At 43.2% G+C, this 19,648-nt stretch overlaps 1 protein-coding gene across 16 annotated transcripts in view; it reads right to left on the bottom strand.

Annotated features, from left to right (window-relative positions):
• Positions 1 to 1,396: 1,396 nt before the first annotated feature.
• LOC110510174 (A-kinase anchor protein 13) overlaps positions 1,397 to 19,648 on the bottom strand; it is a 156,920-nt gene continuing 138,668 nt past the window's right edge. For 7 of the 16 annotated variants that reach the window (XM_036971865.2, XM_090211227.1, XM_090211341.1 and 4 more), the window contains 20 exons: positions 17,065 to 17,132; positions 16,852 to 16,909; positions 15,046 to 15,211; positions 14,693 to 14,805; positions 14,289 to 14,435; positions 11,851 to 12,104; positions 11,614 to 11,739; positions 11,119 to 11,236; positions 10,744 to 10,995; positions 10,469 to 10,545; positions 8,922 to 9,103; positions 8,618 to 8,700; positions 8,314 to 8,505; positions 7,496 to 7,660; positions 7,325 to 7,395; positions 6,610 to 6,654; positions 6,270 to 6,320; positions 5,622 to 6,086; positions 4,958 to 5,300; positions 1,397 to 4,222 (listed from right to left, as the gene is read on the bottom strand). In XM_036971865.2, coding sequence (XP_036827760.2) covers positions 4,164 to 4,222; positions 4,958 to 5,300; positions 5,622 to 6,086; positions 6,270 to 6,320; positions 6,610 to 6,654; positions 7,325 to 7,395; positions 7,496 to 7,660; positions 8,314 to 8,505; positions 8,618 to 8,700; positions 8,922 to 9,103; positions 10,469 to 10,545; positions 10,744 to 10,995; positions 11,119 to 11,236; positions 11,614 to 11,739; positions 11,851 to 12,104; positions 14,289 to 14,435; positions 14,693 to 14,805; positions 15,046 to 15,211; positions 16,852 to 16,909; positions 17,065 to 17,132 — 3,035 coding nt within the window. In that variant the 3' untranslated portion in view covers positions 1,397 to 4,163. The remainder of the gene's footprint in view (positions 4,223 to 4,957; positions 5,301 to 5,621; positions 6,087 to 6,269; positions 6,321 to 6,609; positions 6,655 to 7,324; positions 7,396 to 7,495; positions 7,661 to 8,313; positions 8,506 to 8,617; positions 8,701 to 8,921; positions 9,104 to 10,468; positions 10,546 to 10,743; positions 10,996 to 11,118; positions 11,237 to 11,613; positions 11,740 to 11,850; positions 12,105 to 14,288; positions 14,436 to 14,692; positions 14,806 to 15,045; positions 15,212 to 16,851; positions 16,910 to 17,064; positions 17,133 to 19,648) is intronic. The other 9 variants (XM_090211133.1, XM_090211311.1, XM_090211472.1 and 6 more) reach the window with 3 other exon arrangements.

The raw sequence follows: 19,648 nt of genomic DNA, 5'->3' as shown, positions 1-19,648 counted from the left end.
TCTCTAAGATCAGCATATCAGTATATTCTTCATCTGGTATCAAGGTGTTTCCCATGTTAATTATACACAGGTTTCCGTACTCAACTGAGGCAGATAGGTTGCCATAACATACTGTAAGTTGACTACCACGGTGAGCAGATCATTGATGTTTGTACTATAATATGTAAAAGGAGAATAATGACTCATGCCCATATCGGAGCACAACACCAGTCTGCCACTATTGTTCTAGCGAACATACCGACAGTATTTATATGCCCGTCGACACAGAACACAATAAAGACTCAGGTTTCTTTTGTTTTGTTCCTTTTTCTTTTCTTCCCCCAGATGGAGCAGTCTAGAATGGCTCTTTCACGTTACACACCAATTGGCACCAGGAGCTAGATAAAGGTCACTACTGACAGTGAGCAATGCATGATAATATCATCCTTTACAAGCCAAATCTCTGCTGTTCTGCTCACATTCTAACGGTGTGACAGGTTGCCCAGTCATTCTTCCACTGCAGTTGAGGGAGGGAGGGCCAGGGGGATTTGGAAGCACTTTGAAAAGGTCATACTAGCAAAGATGAATATGTGCTTAGGTGAAGTTATAATGGCAGACATCTTGTAGGCTGGAGCTTTGGGAATTATATAGATCTGGACCTGAAAGTGGGGCATTTCACAGCAGCTGCTAGAGAATGCTCATCATGGCTTAATAAAGCTGTTCGTATCCCAAAAAACGTTCAAAGTCAAATATGGATACTCATCTGGGACAAAATAATAGAAAGCAGAAATAGAGAGCATATTGTGTTAGTTACAAACTGATAGATTGAATGGATCTGATTAGACAGTTTATCTTCCCATCCTCGTACCTTGAAGTCCTGTGTTTCTCCTCAGCGCAGTGCAGTACGGTGCAGGCCAGCTGGGCAGGGTCACTTATTGTCACTGACAAAGGCAGGGCTAGTCACATCCAGATGTGGACTCCGCCACACCCTCTACCATAGAATTCCTCCTGAAGCCACTCTCAGCCTACAGAGCTGTCAGTGAGGTGGATGAAAAAGACAAGTACATTTCTATCTTGTCCATGGAGTGGAACACACAAGCGTAAAGAAAGACAACGTCCCCTGCAGAGGAATGGCAGTTTCACGAGGTACGTCGTCAAACTAGACAGCACAGGATCATGAGACAGAGAGAGAGAAAGAGAGTAACGGGTGGTTAAATCAAACATAACCTCTGTGCAGCTGGCATCAGACAGTCAATTAAGGCCAACATTCACCCAAAAACTGTGAAACACGATCCGTGCAGTTGTCCTGCTTGACTGGCCATTATGTGTGGCCTAGAGGCACACCAAAGCCATTTCATTATAGAACAAACAATTAACACACAAAGACAGGGGGAGAAAATAGACACAGACACAAATCTCAGTTGACAAACAATAATAGTTATTTATTAAGAGAAAAATGAATTTACATTTTATACCTCCAAAACAGGGAGGACACTGATAAATAAAGCCTCATTATAAAAAGCTTAAATCGATCCAAAAATCCACAAACAATACTTTAAAAGTTAAATTTGTACATGACACATATTTACATAATGGTTGCTTTGCCCTTTTATTTTTTATTTTTACATGAAATTCCGCAAGAAATACAAATTGTACCTTTTTAGTACAAACAACAAATGACTTTAAAAGCACTGGTATACAGTATAACTGTAAAACCCACTCCAACTCCTCACAGATGCTGGCTAATATTCTAGTGCATTTCAATTTGAGCATAATGGTCTCCCCTATCTCTGCATTTGCCACAATGCATCATGTACAACATTTCAGAGCCACTGTAGCACTGCTCAACATCTATACTGTAGACGGCCATGACAGTTGTTGTTGAAGGGATGATTAGCAGATATTCCCAGAAGAATATCAAGTGATAAAGGGTAGGGTCTAAGAACGTTCACACCTGTCAAAAGCGGAATATGTCTATTAAGGCAAGTCAGTAAATGTGAATGAACCAATCAATCAACCAATGATCCCTCCCTATGCTTTCACTTTTATAAAATCACTAAACAAGGGGCCATGAAACACCATGTTAACGTGGTGATTCACTTTGCATATATATGACCAGGGGGAATTGTTGTGAAATATCAAGATGACAAATCGAACAGAGTAGATAGTATTGGTGAATTATGAAGATTGCCACAGCGCCATCTGATGGTCAAAACAAGATAAACCAACGCAGACAAGAAGAAGCAGAGCAGTTAGGCTGCATTTACATAGGCAACCTAATTCTGATATTTTTTCCACTAATTTGTATTTTTACCCATCAGACCATATATATATTTTTTAGAGCTGATCTGATTAGTCAAAAGACCAATTAGTGATGAAAAAGATCAGAATTGGGTGTAAACACAGCCTGTGACTGATGATTAGCACCATATTTCAGTTTTACAGAGTCAGAAGAGGACTTTGCTGTGCTTTCATTTTAAATTCTGCTCATCAGCAGTAAAGAGAAACGACAAAACTGAAATATTACGCATTATGAACCACTGGTTATATGGATCAAAACCCCCAGACTGGAGCATGGACGGAAAAATATCAATGAAGAAAATACAGGGACATGAATTATTCTGGACTATTTGAGAGGCACAAGAGAGCTTGTGGTACCACAGGCTACCAATACTAGAGCAGACTGCAGGGGACATAGGGAAATATGGGGTTTTGTCCAGAGGAAAGGTTTGCTTTGGTTTGACTAATAGACGAACAGCCTGTCCTGCAGGCAGATATACAGTATCAGTGTAATTCCAATGGGAATGGTTGGTCAGGGCTAGATTCATCTATTCCAATATCAGCATTAAAATATTACCCAAAAATTGTATCAGAATTTCTGTTTCTGTAAATCCATTGTTGTGAGATAGATATCCCTTAATCAGTCTGGATTTCGATTTAGTCTGTGTACATTGAATGATTGTCACTCATTGTAAAGCAGGAAGTCTTGCCACTTGTAACAGAGTGAATATTATCATCACCTTCAAACCCTATGCCAGTATTGCATTGCAGTGATTGACAAATAAAATGGTTCACAAATTCAAACTCAAGTGTGCAGTGGAGGAATAGAAACACCGCAAATGTTTCTTCTACCCATTCAATCAGCTGGAACCATAACGTCTAACAGTTTATCATCATTATATTCAATTGCAAAGTGGACAATAGCGACAAAAGCAAGTCAGCCACTATGTCTTTGAGTTTCGCTTCCTTACACACTCTCTTTCTTCAGCTCTTCCTCTTCGTCACTCATCTCTCTCTCTCTCTCTCTTTTCTCTACTTTCTCTCCTCCATTACAAGCTATTCTTTCTCTTTATTTGGCCTGTCTTGTTTTCCGTTTCTCCCAGACTCATTCATCCTCTTCTCATAACTCAAACTCTGTGGTTAGTCATGTCTTCTCTAACCTTGAGTTGCCTTTCTTTACAACTGATGTAGTGCTGATGGGAGAAATGAGGCTGTAGTTCCTTACAGGCGGGAACAAAGCATTATGGGGCCCAGTGTTAAGCAATACCTTTAGAAGTATGACAATAAACACTATTGCATAAGCTTTACTCACTCAACTGGAATTGTTGAATAGGGTGTACTGTATGCTCTATTTTGTCATATTGGCAATTAGGGTATACTTAAATTTGTGAAATGCAGCATATTCTACAACAGTCACTCCCCTACGACACCTGCTCTGTTAAATCTTCCCTTCACATAGAAAACGAATGTCAGCTACTGTATACTTCATGAATGTTAAATCTTCTTCTAGCCATGGTAAAATTCCTGAAACTGTCCAAATCATAACGGAACACTATCAAACTCCAAAGTAACCAACCCATGCATACCAATCCAATCCATGCCACAGCAGACTTGCAGCTTCACCACAGAATCAAACCCAAATTATCTTCATCTAAAAGTTACACCTTGACAATTCAGTGGCAACTAAGCGCGAAGTGTCTGCATGGTTCCATAATAAGTTCACAGGAAGTGCTCAAGCTGTACATCCTGGCCATGGCCATGGTCGACCCCTCCAGGTCCAGGTCAGTGGGTAGGGTACAGTATGTCAATGGGGTGCATGTCTATCTGGCCACACTACTACATGGTCTGGCAGTCAGTTGATGCAGTGAGTGTGGGGCATTGTGGGATAGTGGATGACAGCGGGATCAGCAGAAGAAGATCTTTCCGTCGCACTGAGGCTCTGTGACCCCAGTGTTCCCGGGATCTGTGGGGAAGAAAGACGGACATAGACTTTAGTTAGACTGTAACAACATCCATCCCTTATACACCGAGTATACCAAACATTAGGAACCTTTCCCCCCTTTCGCCATCAGAACAGCCTCAATTTGTCGGGGCATGGATTCCACAAGGTGTAAAAAGCGTTACACAGGGATGCTGGCCCATGTTGACTCCAATGCTTTCTACAGTTGTGTCAAGTTGGCTGGATGTCCTTTGGGTGGTGGATCATTCTTGATACACACAGGAAACTGTTGTGAGTGTCAAAAACCCAGTAGCATTGCAGCTCTTGACACAAATCGAAGCGCCTGGCACCAACTACCATACCCTGTTCAAAGGCACTTAAATCTTTTGTCTTGCCCATTCACCCTCTGAAAGGCACACTGTCACATACATAATCCATATCTCAATTGTCTCAAGGCTTACAAATCCTTCTTTAACCGGTCTCCTCCCCTTCATCTACACTGATTGAAGTGGATTTAACAAGTGACATCAATAAAGGATCATAGTTTTCACCTGGTCAGTCATGAAAAGAGCAGGTGTTCTTAATGTTTTGTACACTCAGTGTATAGCGCGTAGCACAGGTAACTCAACTTTTCCCATGGCTCTCTTTTCCTTACAAAGATGTTTGGTGCTACTGGTACCTAGCTGGTGCTACTGGTATCTGGCTGGTGCTACTGGTACCTGGCTGGTGCTACTGGTACCTGGCTGGTGCTACTGGTACCTGGCTGTGATTGCTGCCCCTTCCCTTTCTTCTTCTTCTTCTCCTTCTTGTCCTTGGTCTTGGCCAGCTGCATCAGGCGGTTAGGGATTTGGTTCTGGCCCTCTGTGCTGCTCTGGGCCTTGGAGCTGGCGTTGGAGGAAGAGGACGAGGAGGAGAAGGGGTTCAGGTTCTTCCCTTTCCTCTTGGAGCCCATCCTGAGGAAGGGGTCTTTGGTGGCGGGGGAGGAAGACAACTCTGCCTCCCCTCCTCCAGGCTCTTTATCCAGAGAGGTGGAGCTCTGAAACTTCATGGACTCCTCTGAGGTGGTGGAGGGCGTCCGCTGGGTCCTGTGTGCCTGCTCTGCCTACAGATCAAACCAAACCATACAACAACAAGTAGGCACTTAAGCCTCACAGAAACTTAATGATGGAATCTGACTTTTGAAGGAAGAGATTTTATCTAGGATTCAAGGTTGAGCTAGTTTTAGAATTAGAAGCTCAGGCTTGAGCCCAGGTTATGGTAAAGGGTTATTTAAAGGCCATCATTACATGGCCCATATGTAGTCAGTCCATTGTGGTTACATTTTGTTAAATAATAGTTATTTGATTTCTGTAATGTGAGGTAACAGACAGAGACCAGTGAGCAGTAGCCCTCTTTGAGAACCGTGTTGGCCGATCCAGCTCACCTCGGCTTTCTTCATCTGCTCCACCATCTCAGCCTCCCGCTGCAGCGTCTCCTTGTCTCTGTCCAGCTTCCTCTGGGCGTCCCTCAGCCTCTCCAGATCCCTCTGATACTCCTCCTTCCTCCTTAGAAGCTCCTTCCTCTCCTCCTCCATCTGCCTACGCCTCTTCACTGTCTCCTCCTCCTGTTCCTTCACCTGCACCTCCCTGTCGCCCAGCCCCGACTCCCTCACCTCCCACTCCCTCTCCCTCCTCCTCCTCTCATCAGCGTGGGCCACCTGCTGACGCTGCAGGTTGGCCACCTCCTGCCTCTGCTTCTCTAGGCTGCGCTGTTTCTCCTGCTCGATCAGGGAGTTGGGCCGCGAGGAGGAGGAGGACAGGGAGGAGGTGGAGGAGTGGCGCGAGGCTGGCCGCTCAGCCAGAGCATGACGCTGGTCCTCAATGAAGGTGTCCTGCTGCACCACCACTGCCTGCAGGAGGACAGTAACAATGGTTATAAACACATGAAGTTGTATTGACATGCATACTAATGGCCAGTTTTTGTATGTCAGTATGCTTTTTAACAGCTCTGCGTGATTTATCTAATAAAAGAGGATAGGAAACATGAAGAAGCGAGGAGAACATCGTATGAAAGAGAGGAGAAGTGGATATACCTGCAGTGTGCTGAGGAGGTCATGGAGGTGTGTGACACTCTGGAGGACCTGCTACATTATAAGACGAGAAGAGAGATCATAAACATGTACCTGTGTATGGTTACACAGTAGGAACATACACACAATAAAATACTTCCTATGAAATAACATAATACAGTACAGCGGCAACTAGAGGCCTGTCTGTGGGAACAGGTAGTGATGCCTCTCTCACGCAGCCAGTCAGCCAGTCAGTCAGTCAGTCAGCCAGTCAGTCAGTCAGTCAGTCAGTCAGCCAGCCAGCCAGTCAGTCAGGGATGTACAGTATGCTGGTAGTGTAACATAGCGTTGGAGTCAGACCTACCTCACTGTTCCTCTTGAGCAGTAGCAGTAGGTTGTTGTTGCCCCCCTGTGGAAGAAGACAAGTACAGCTGCAGTTAGTTACTGAGATATTAACAGAGCTGCTGAAGCGAGGGGTCACGTTAATCACCCCCTCAAAGGAAGAGATTGATCCCACCTGCCTGGAGGGGCGGCCTGAGCAGAGGAGATTGTAGGCATTAAAAGCACAGGACTGCTCCCACACATTTCAGCCCAGCCCGGGGGCATCACCTAGCCTAATGGAGCCTTATTAATATGGACCAGCTCAGCTCAGCCCGGCCTCGGGCTGGGATAATGTCTGTCTGTTAATGTCAGTGGTGATGATGGGGGACCGGACCAGGCCTACTGAGACACATACATACAAGTTTAAATCCTTCCTGATGGCATTGGTTAGGAAATAATAGTTATAAAGAATAGCCAGGAGTTAATGAACAAAGTGTGTGTGTGTGTGTGTGTGTGTGTGTGTGTGTATATATGTGTGTGTGTGTGTGTGTGTGTGTGTGAGTATGTATATGTGTGTGTGTGTGTGTGTGTGTGTGTGTGTGTATGTGTGTATATGTGTGTGTGTGTGTATGTGTGTAGATGTGTGTGTGTGTGTGTGTGTGTGTCTAAGCTGGTCTTCAAGCATTCCTCTGTTCCTTTCATTCATTTGCTGTGACTCACACACATACACCTCTGAGTTGTACAGTTACTGTAATTACCTTCTTTAACACACCGTCTGACTCAGTCCTCCGAAGGTCTAATGAGTCATCCCCCTCTTCTTTCTCTCCGTCTGGAATAAAAAGAGACCTTTATCCCACAGCTCAGCTACAGTATGACAGGCAGTCAGGGTACATAGGGAGAGGGAGTAGGAGTGAGTGATGTGACCTTACTTTTGGAGATGTTCATCTGGTGGCTGTCAAAGCCACCGAAGGTCTCAGCGCGCCGAGGCAGACACACTGGCCCCACACTGCCCCCTGATGCATCTTGGGTACTGGACACCTGCTGCCCCACGGCCCCGCCCAGACTTCCATTCACCAGCACATGGAGAGTCTCCACTGAAACACACACACACATTACACACATAAGGATAGGACCTGCACTCTAGTTCTGTATTCATGCCGTAACATGACATAAAATCATTCACAGTTGTGTGTTGTTTTTTATTACTATTTGCCAGGTCTTGTGACCCTTAACTGGCTACATGTACACACAGCATCCTGTATGATTTCAGTAACGACTACACACACTACTCTAGGTAGCTGAAGAAACCTGGACAGACCTCCATAAACTGGGTTTCTAAGGGAACCAGGAGAAAATGAGAAAAAATATCAATATCTGGCTCATTACTCAACCTGCAGTGTTAAAGCAATCCATTTGTATTGATTATATCGCTGTCTACAGAGAGAAAACGCTGATATAAATAACTATGACAAGTAACCATATATCACTCTGGCTTTAGCCAACAATGAGTTTTCGGCACTATTCTGTAATCTCTCTGCCTTGGTCTTTCAGCTGCTACCGGCATTATATTATATTAGGGGTATTTTCGGGTAATTTCCTGATTGTTTCTGATTGGTCCTGTGTGTCTTTAGGGGCAAATCACTGGTTGGCCATGTGTCCAGGTAATTCAATAGGTGACCACTGATTGAATAAAGGGACATCTGTGTTGTGTTTGGTCTCTGCCAGAGGACTGTCCACTCTGACTCACCTTCCCTCAGGGCATCCTTCATGATGGGCTCTCCCTTGGTGATGTCATCTGGGGTGGCTCTAAACAGCATTTTGGTCCTGATAGACTGGGTTGGTCTGGTCTCCTCTGCTGGTCCCTCACACATGTCCCTGAACACCTTCACCTTCTCCTCCAATAGACTCATGATCTGCTCATCCTTCTTCCTCAGCAGCTCTGAGAGGAACAGAGACACACACTGTGGTTAATACCTGTCATACACAACACTGACAGAGGATATCCATCAGGTTATACAGAATTTGATGAAAAAAACAGAACAGGTTTTTACCTCTAATCTCCCGTGCTTTGGTCTCTAGCAGTCTCTTGTCTTCCTCGGTCTCACTGGGGATTCCCTCATCGTCATCCTTCTCTCTGTTAACACACACAATCCTCCATCAATCAAACCATTTACACTGCATGTGGAGTATAAAACAAACATGTTCTGCATATATATTTGTGGGTACACAATGTGTGTGTTCCCATTGATATAGAATTCCAGATATTTTTTATAATAAACAAATTGCTGTGGTCTGATGGGTTTTCCCCATTCTAGTCATTATATTTCTATGTGTGTTCCTGTCTAACTGACTCACATGGAGTGCATGGCGTCCTGTATGAGCTGCATCCAGGTGTTGCGTTCCTCCTTGGTGCTGGCCAGCACCTCCACCATCTCTGGCTTCTCTATTCCCGCTGTGATCAGGAACAGACCCCTCTCCTCGTTAGCCACCTCACGCACAATCAGCTTCTGCAGGGAGATCACCGTGGACCGCTGATCCTGGGGGACGGGAGAGCGGGGATGGAGGGGAAAGAAAGAGGGAAGAATGGAGTGAGAGGAAAGAGAGCGAGAGAGAGAGAGAGAGAATGGAGGTGAAAGGATGTATTGACCAGGTTTCTATTGAAGGATGTATAGACCAGGTTTCTATTGAAGGATGTATAGACCAGGTTTCTATTGAAGGATGTATAGACCAGGTTTCTATTGAAGGATGTATAGACCAGGTTTCTATTGAAGGATGTATAGACCAGGTTTCTATTGAAGGATGTATTGACCAGGTTTCTATTGAAGTGTGTATAGACCAGGTTTCTATTGAAGGATGTATAGACCAGGTTTCTATTGAAGGGTGTATAGACCAGGTTTATATTGAAGATTGCATTGACCAGGTTGCTATTGAAGGGTGTATAGACCAGGTTTCTATTGAAGGGTGTATAGACCAGGTTTCTATTGAAGGGTGTATAGACCAGGTTTATATTGAAGATTGCATTGACCAGGTTGCTATTGAAGGGTGTATAGACCAGGTTTCTATTGAAGGGTGTATAGACCAGGTTTCTATTGAAGGGTGTATAGACCAGGTTTCTATTGAAGGGTGTATAGACCAGGTTTCTATTGAAGGGTGTATAGACCAGGTTTCTATTGAAGGATGTATAGACCAGGTTTCTATTGAAGGGCGTATAGACCAGGTTTCTATTGAAGGGTGTATAGACCAGGTTTCTATTGAAGGGTGTATAGACCAGGTTTCTATTGAAGGGTGTATAGACCAGGTTTCTATTGAAGGGCGTATAGACCAGGTTTCTATTGAAGGGTGTATAGACCAGGTTTCTATTGAAGGATGTATAGACCAGGTTTCTATTGAAGGGTGTATAGACCAGGTTTCTATTGAAGGGTGTATAGACCAGGTTTCTATTGAAGGGTGTATAGACCAGATTTCTATTGAAGGGTGTATAGACCAGATTTCTATTGAAGGGTGTATAGACCAGGTTTCTATTGAAGGGTGTATAGACCAGGTTTCTATTGAAGGATGTATAGACCAGTGGGAGGTTTCTATGGAAGCTACTATAGGGAAATTCAATGTAAAGCCCAAGGAAAGGGGAGCTGAATGAAAACTCCAAACGTAAGTGAATGGTAAAAAACTGCAAGATAAGATTCTACAAAGAGTGTAACCAAGCTAATATACTGCTTCATTAAAATGTACATCTAGAATGCCACGGCCTTGCGAGGCACAATATTATTAGAGGTGGATAAACCTTGAAGGACTGGTGTTATAACAGCACAGAAAGGTAAACTTGGTGTAAAGTAACATGAAGTGGGCACGGTTCTCTACAAAGTGTATGAAATATTGAGCTGGGAAAAACAAAAATAACATACCAGTGAGGCAAAGACATATTTCTGGTCTTTCTCCTGGAGGAACACAAACACGTCAGACAGCAGCATGGCCTGGACATCTGAGGAAAATAACAGAGTCGGGATCAGTGGAGGAGGGAGGAAGGGGCAAGAGAGGGAGAGAGTGAGAGAAATTGAGGACAGAAAGAGTGAAAAAAACTAGAAGGAGAGGGAGAGAGGAGGGAATGAGAAAGAAAGAGAAACCTAGCGAGAGACAGAGAAGGCGAATGATACAGAGATAAACAAGGCTGATCCCGTACCCTTTAGTCTGCCTGCAGAGTTCTTGAGCTGCAGTGGTCCATCATGCAGCAGCCTCCTGCCTCTCACCAGGTCTTCCCGTGCAAACATCTGGCCACTCTTCATCCTCTGAATGGACTTGCTGTCCGTACGGCTGTACACTTCTTTCAACCGTTTCTTCTTGTCGTGTTCATTCACCTTGTTGTCCACCGCATTTAGAATCTCCTTCACCAGTCTCAGAGCCTGGGTTATATCGTCATGGTCTTCCTCATTCTCTGCATCAGGGAAAGAAGAGCCGCATGTCACTTCAGCACACACAGAGGGAGAGACATCACCACTCTTTCTCACAAAGTAAGTGTACGAGTGCCATTCAAGGAATAGAGAATACCAGGCCTCACCTTTGGTGTGATGCAGTATTCTCTGTAGTAGCACGGGGTACTTGGTTATTCGCTGTGTCACTAATAAGATACACTCTGGAATGCCTAGTCTTCGGACGATTGTGCTGCTCATCTTTTTCTGAAAAACAGACAGATCCAATTCATATATGAATATTCTGTTTCAAACAACTGCAGATTTATGCAATAAAATTACAACAGTGTAGTGGCACCACCTGGTGGATAAAGTTATGTTTTTCATACTGCTTATAATCAATCAAATGTATTTATAAAGCCCTTCTTACATCAGCTGATGTCACAAAGTGCTGTACAGAAACCCAGCCTAAAACCCCAAACAGCAAGCAGAAGAAACCTAGAGATGAACCAGGCTATGAGGGGTGGCCAGTCCTCTTCTGGCTGTGCCGGGTGGAGATCATAACAGAACCAGCAGGGTCAAATAATAATAATCACAGTGGATGTAGGGGGTATAACCATGTACAACAAAGAGCAGTTAGTTACCTTGATGAAGGCTTGGAAGCGTTTGTCTTTGGTGTGAAGCTCCTTATAAAAGTTAACCGCCTCATTGTGGCGACTGCAGAATTTCCCGTAGACTTTCTTCATGCGGTCGGCATTGGGCCCTGAGAACTGCAGACCAGACAACCCATCGAAGATTAACTTACAGGTTAGTCTGCTAGTCAACATTTACACAACGATCACTAAACCCCTCATGCCATCAAACAGTCTCCCCCTGCTAACCTGTGAGACAAGGACGTCTCCTATCTTGTGGATGAGGAAGCTCCCGTCATCCCGACCCTCGATTGAAGACTCCCTCTTGCGCTCCAGGAGGTGGGTGAAGAAGTCTGTGTGTAGGTCCAGGAGTTCGTCCAGCATGGGAAACACCCGCTCCACCGTGAGGGCCTCCAGCTGCAACTCCTTCTGCAGGCCCTTACTGTACACCTCAGACATGATCCTCAGCGTCCGTACGTGGTGCATCTCTGTCTGGACCAGCTCTGCAGAGAGACAGGAAGGGAAGGGTAGGACGGAGAAGTAGAGAGTGGGTTATAGTGCAACATCCCAATTAACAACACCCTCCTCACATTGTGTTTAACCCCAGGGTGAAAGTAAGCCGGTAAGGTCCGGTACAGAGTATCGTCAAAATAACTAGTGGGGATACGCCGTACCGGTTAAACATGGCCCTATCACAATAATTAAACAAAGATGCAAATAAAACTGTCAGTTTTATGTCAGTCGCATGAAAGAAATGTGCGAATGTGTAATACGCTCCAAAAAACATTTGTGTCGTTTTTTGCAGTGGTGTAAAGTACCTAAGTAAAAATACTTTAATGTACTACTTAAGTCGTTTTTGGGGTATCTGTACTTGTCACGAGTCCGACCGAGGGTGGTTTCCCTTCCCGGTCGGGTGGCGCTCGGCGGTCGTCGTCACCGGCCTATTAGCTGCCACGGATTGTCTTTCCTCCCCCTCCTTGTATGTTTATTGGCACCTGTTTATATATGATTAGTTTGTCTTTATTAGACAGCCGGCCCGTCTGGTTGTTGTGCGGGATTATTTCAGTGTAACCTTCGGCTCTGTTGTAGTTAGTGCCTGGTCGTGCATTTTCCGTTGTACATTTTCATTCCCTGTGTTTGGGGCCGTTACTATTGTGAGCACCCTGTGGTGCGTTGGTGCTATTAAAGATGCACAGCATTGCACTCTCTGTTCTCCTGCGTTTGACTCCACACCCACGACACCCGGAGCATTACAGTACTTGACTAGTAATATTTTTGACAACTTTTACTTTTACTCCACTACATTCCTAAAGAAAATAATGTACATTTTACTCCATACATTTTCCCTGACACCCAAAAATACTCGTTAGATTTTCAATGCTTAGCAGGACAGGAAAATGATCTAATGCACGTGCATATCAAGAGAACATCCCTGGTCATCCCTACTGCCTCTGATCTGGCAGACTCACTAAACACAAATGCTTGTTCGTAAATTATGTATGAGTGTTGAACTGTGGCTATCCTCTGGCTATCCGTAAAAAAAAAAAGAGAAGAAAATTGTATCGTCTGGTTTGCTTAATATAAGGATTTTTTTGTGATTTATACTTTTACTTTTGATACATAAGTACATTTAAGTACATTTAAAGTACATTTAAACATTTGTTTACATACTCATCTCATATGTATATACTGTACTCGATACCATCTACTGTATCTTGCCTATGCTGCTCTGTACCATCACTCATTCATATATCCTTATGTACATATTCTTTATCCCCTTACACTGTGTACAAGACAGTAGTTTTGGAATTGTTAGTTAGATTACTTGTTGGTTATTACTGCATTGTCGGAACTAGAAGCACAAGCATTTCGCTACACTCGCATTAACATCTGCTAACCATGTGTATGTGACAAATAAAATTTGATTTGATTTGATTACTTTCACTCAAGTAGTATTTTACTGGGTGACTTTCACCTTTACTTGAGTCATTTTCTTTTAAGGTATCTTTACTTTTATTCAAGAATGAAAATTGGGTACTTTTTCCACCACTGCGTTTTTGTTGGTTTTGGTGTTCAGCAGGGTTTTTTTCGGCTGTTCGAACACCATTTGTTTTCTTGAGGCAAGTCGAAGTCCGATAGACGAAGTCTACGCTCCTTCGTTGGTGATTGTTCAACAGTAATACTCTTAGTAGGAGTGGGAACTATGAACGGGATTCTTCAATTAAGTGTTTGTTGTCATTCAACAAGAGACGACTAGTTTTCATGCACATTTTTTCACATGAGAAATAATGCACCGAACATCTTAGTTTGATGTAAAATTAAGCGACTAAGACCTCCTCGGCAAGAACAAGAACAAAGTGAACCTAGTATGCGGGCGCCTTAACAGATGTCTCTTTCCACTCATCAAATAGCGGATGTACAGTGCAGTGTACGGATGTAGGAATGATTTTAGAGTAGACAGGCTTACAGGAGCCTATTGAAGTGATTGTTTGACAATCAGATGAGAACATGATGACTGGTTGTGTTTATACCACATTAAAAGGTAATACATTTTAAAAGTAAAATGGACAAATCTTTACTATTAGTCCCACAGATATCTTATTAAATTAATAAATGAATTGTTTGACTGAAACAAAGGATGGGAACATATGGAGGAATGAGTGGGATTGGGAGAGTTGCCCTCCTACCATAGATGACGTCCTGTCTCTTCACCACCTCCTTCTTGAGCCCCTTCACATACTTCTTGTCCACAGTGAAGGTCCAGGAGTCTGCCTCAAGATCCTTAGACTCTGCCTCAAACTCTCCCATCAGCTGGCTGTCCATCATCTCAGTCCCTAGGACAACACACATGAACAGTTAGTATGAACGGGGCAGGAGTGGCTATACTGTATGTACTGTAAGCATACATATGCTCTCCTACACTCACATATGCTGTAAATTGGACCAATACAAAGTCATGCAAAACAACAGCTGAAAACAGAGGAAATCCGAACATGTCACATTTGCTCACTCCTTTGAACCGATCCCCACAAAGAGAGTACAGCAAATACAGGCTCTGTCACAGTGATAACTCTCCAGCTCACTACCTTACCTTCATCAGTGAGAGACTCAGTGGACTCATTGACCTTGGAGGTCTTGTGCAGTGAGTCTGTGGACTGGGACAGGTACTTCAGGCCCTTCAGTGGCATCTCATCCATCAATGGCCTGCATGGACAGACAGACAGACAGGGTGGAAGAGAGAAACAGAGTTAGTGAAGGAGGGACTGTTACAGTGATAACATAAGTTGTGTATACACTCTGGTTGTACAATGCATTTGACACAACACTTGTGAGTACACAGTATTGTTGATGTGTGTCAGCATGAAAATGTACACCGTTTGTACAACCCTAGTATGTAAGGGGCGATAGTGAGTTGGTTGGTGATTGAGTGGCGTTGTGTCTCACCCTGCGATGTTGCTGATGGAGATGCTCTTGGACAGGTTGCTTTTGTTAAAGGGGAGAATGCTGTGATTCCTGCGAGGCACCACCGCTGCCACCGTAACCATGGCCTGGTCATCAGGGGACAAGATGGCAGACCACGGACGCTCCCGAGACGATGTCGATGATGTAGCTGATCACACGAATACAGTTAGCATGTAAAGTAGTACAGCTCATTAGGATATCAGGAATTCTACATGCACAAAGTCAAATAAATACTGTACATAAAAACATATACAGTACTTGGGATTTTTTTGGGGGGGGAAATATTAACAATGCATAGATTGAGACAGACAAGGTTGAAGTTAGAAGTTTACATACACTTGGGTTGGAGTCATTAAAACACGTTTTTCAACCATTCCACAAGATTCTTGTTAACAAACTATAGTTTTGGCAAGTCGGTTAGGACATCTACATTGTGCTTGACATAATACATTTTTCCAACAATTGTTTACAGACAGATTATTTCACTTAAAATCACAATTCCAGTGGGTCAGAAGCTTACATACACTATGTTGACTGTCCATTTAAACAGCTTGGAAAATTCCAGAAAATTATGTCATGGCTTTAGAAGCTTCTATTAGGCTAATTGACATCATTTGAGTCAATTGGATGTATTTCAAGGCCTACCTTCAAACTCAGTGCATCTTTGCTTGACATCATGGGAAAATCAAAAGACCCCCAGAAGAAAAAATTGTAAACCTCCACAAGACTAGTTCATCCAAGGAAGCAATTTCCAAACACCTGAAGGTACCACATTCATCTGTACAAACAATAGTACGTACGTATAAACACCGTGGGACCACGCAGCTGTCATACCACTCAGGAAGGAGACGTGTTCTGTCTCCTAGAGATGAACGTACTTTGGTGCGAAAAGTGCAAATAAATCCCAGAACAACAGCAAAGGACCTTGTGAAGATGCTGGAGGAAACCGCATAGAAGTGTTTGGCCATAATGACCATCGTTATGTTTGGAGGAAAAAGTGTGAGGCTTGCAAGCTGAAGAACACCATCCAACAGTGAAGCACGGGGGTGGCAGCATCATGTTGTGGGGGTGCTTTGCTGCAGGAGGGGCTGGTGCACTTCACAAAATTTCACATCATCACTTCACATCATGAGGATGGAAATGTATGTGGATATATTGAAGCAACATCTCAAGACATCAGTCAGGAAGTTAAAGCAAATGGTCTTCCAAACGGACAATGACTCCAAGCATACTTCCAAAGTTGTGGCAAAATGGCTTAAGGAAAACAAAGTCAAGGTATAAAAGGTGGCAATCACAAAGCCATGAGCTCAACCCTGTAGAAAATTTGTGGGCAGAACTGAAAAAGCAGAACTGAAAAAGCGTGTGCGAGCAAGGAGGCCTACAAACCTGACTCAGTTACACCAGAACTGTCAGGAGGAATGGGCCAAAATTCACCCAACTTATTGTGGGAATCTTGTGGAAGGCTACCCAAAACGTTTGACCCAAGTTAAACAATTTAAAGGCAATGCTAACAAATACTAATAGAGTGTATGCAAACTTCTGACCCGCTAGGAATGTGATGAAGGAAATAAAATCTTAAATAAATAATTCTCTCTACTATTATTCTGACATTTCACATTCTTAAAATAAAGTGGTGATCCAAACTGACCTATGGCAGGGAATTTTTACTAGGATTAAATGTCAGATATTGTGAATGTCAGGAATTGTAAATGTACTTGGCTAAGGTGTATGTAGACTTCCTACTTCAACTGTACATCTGAACTGCACAAATAAATATATCACATTTACTTCTCAATACGACTCCGGATATGGACTCAGAATCTGGCACCGTTTGCTGCTTCTGCTGCTGAAAAATACAGTAGTGTATTACAATACATCAATGCCATTAACAAGCCTGTTACCCATTCATTCACGATAGACAGAGACCGATCCCGCACAGATGCATTCTGCTCCTGTGTGTTTGAACAAAGTAGCGTTGTAGACAGCTGACGGCAAGCTTACCTTCATTTTGACCTGGACACACACAGGAAGACGCTCTCTGCAGCCCTTATGGACCTGTGCATTGCAGTCTGAAATCATCAGAAGAAAAACAACATTAGGACAAAGATTTGGTAGAAACATCTGTTAAAGATTGCAGGAAAAGCAGAGTAGTATGGTCTACCCATCTCACTCTCCTCCTTCATCAGGTGACAACGTTGCTACTTGCTACTAGTGTAAATAATGTAATTTCAATGCAACAAGATCACACAACAGTGTAAAAAACCTGCTAGCTTGGTGATGTGACTCATACCAAATCAACATAGCTCATCTGAACCACCCTGAACTATAGAAACAAACAGGCAGCAAGAGGAAACTCTAATCTGTACACTGAGAAAATGTCTTCATCCAGATTCCATCCCATTTTACGCTGCATAAAAGAATTAGAAAAAGTCCCAAAATGGTATGATGTTCTGTAAAGAAAAACATATTTTTTATGTTTCTGCCTAGTTTCCCTTTTCAGACAGGGTACAGTGTCTTACAGTACCTCTTCCAGCACTCAATTTTTGACCTCTGAACAACTACAAAGTCTTGTTTACTGAACACAGTTAGCAGACACACCCAGGTTAAGGTGAGTGGTGTTCAGAGCAGGCGCCATATAAACAGTTGACCTAACAACATAAAACATAAAACAGAGGAATCAAGACTAAGTGTAGAGTAGGAACAGACCATAGAGTTCAAAGTGTTCCACTCCACCTTCAGTCAAGCCCATCCAAACAACACCAACACAACAACACTTCAGGGAAGAAAGAGTTGGGAAGAGGGGAGAAACACAACAATGAGCAGGCTCTCCCAGCTCTCCCAGCTGGAGGTTTTAAACAGTGAGAGGGGACTGTGCTATTACTCTCTCCCAGCTGGAGGTTTTAAACAGTGTGTGGGGACTGTGCTATTACTCTCTCCCAGCTGGAGGTTTTAAACAGTGTGTGGGGACTGTGCTGTGCAACACGGTGTGTGTCCATTTTTTAAATTGTGTGTCAAACACAGATGACAAGACCGAATCTCTCAAAATGAGTCTGAGAGAACAGAGAGAGGAGCAGTGGTGTAAAGTACTTAAGTAAAAATACTTTAAAAGTACTACTTTGGGGTATCTGTACTTTACTTAACTATTTATAATTTTACTTCACTACATTTCTAAAGAAAATAATGTACTTTTTACCCCAGACATTTTCTCTGACACCCAAAAGTTACATTTTGATAGGAAAACGGTCTAATTCACACACTTATCAAGAGAACATTACTGGTCATCCCTACTGCCTCTGATCTGGCAGACTCACTAAACACAAATGCTTTGTTTATGTCTGTGTGTTGGAGTGTGCCCCTGGCTAACCGCCAATAAATAAAAACAAGAAAATGGTGCCGTCTGGTTTGCTTAATATAAGGAATTTGAAATTGTTTGTACTTTTACTTTTGATACTTACGTACATTTTCAGCAAATCTATTTACTTTTGATACTTAAGTATATTAAAACCAAATACTTTACAACTTTTACTCAAGTAGTATTTTACCTGGTGACTTTCACTTTTACTTGAGTCATTTTCTATTACGGTATCTTTACTTTTACTCAAGTAAGACAACTGAGTACTTTTTCCACCACTGGAGAGGAGGCAGCTCTCCATTAGACACTACACTCTATTAGTTCATATTTCAGAAAGAACTCATTGACTCTCCACAAAGCCCTATTTTACTATTAGATAAGATAAGGATCAAAATCACTGATCAAGAAAAAAAAAAATCTGAATAATTATGTCAATTGTCAAAATGAAGGGCTGGTTTCAAATGTAGGTCTTTGCTCGTCAAACCCGATGTGGGCCACAATTCTGTGTATCTGTGTGACAAAAACGAAGTCACTTTTGAGAAATGAGCAAAGGAAGCCCAAATAGGGCTTACAGCACATTCTCTGCCAGTGGAAGAAAGGAAGAAAGAAAAAGAGAGAGAGAGAGAGAGAGAGAGAGAGAGAGATAGCCGGGATGTAAGAGTAGAGTTGACATCTTCCCAGCTGCGTCAGGGGCCAGGGGCAGGGTGATGCAACCCATTGAAACGTTGAGAGGACTGACTGGGCCGAGGGGCACATCCCTCCCCTGACTCTGGTTCCCTCTAACCACCCAACTCCTATTCACTGGGACAGACCCACCCAGTCCATCACGCTTCAGACAGACTGACAACAAACAAAGTAGCTCTGAGAAAAAGTATTGGAAGTGGTCTACTCTGCTCTTCTAATGCATGCTGCTGGCCATACAGAGATGGTGGGAGGAATTAATATACTGCAGTGACATAGTTCCTATATATGTCCACTTCTGATGGCCCCAGAATAAACAACATCCTCTTTAGCTCTCTGCAGATAGACCCTGGATATGGAGAATTTCCCGTGTCCTGCTTAATGTGGAGCAGTTTCAGTAAAGTGACTAGACTGAATGAATAAACAGGATAACCAGTCACCATTTTGTCACATTACTTGGAGCTAACGTAGGATGTTCCACCACCAGACATTACACAATGATGGAAAACACGGCTTGAGCCCCTGAAAACATACCTTAAAGTACTGAATCTC

The sequence above is a fragment of the Oncorhynchus mykiss genome, chromosome 1 (genome assembly GCF_057628025.1).
Source record: "Oncorhynchus mykiss isolate SJ-2025 chromosome 1, ASM5762802v1, whole genome shotgun sequence".
Taxonomy (NCBI): Eukaryota; Metazoa; Chordata; class Actinopteri; order Salmoniformes; family Salmonidae; genus Oncorhynchus; species Oncorhynchus mykiss.
This window is presented reverse-complemented; position numbering and strand designations above follow the sequence as displayed.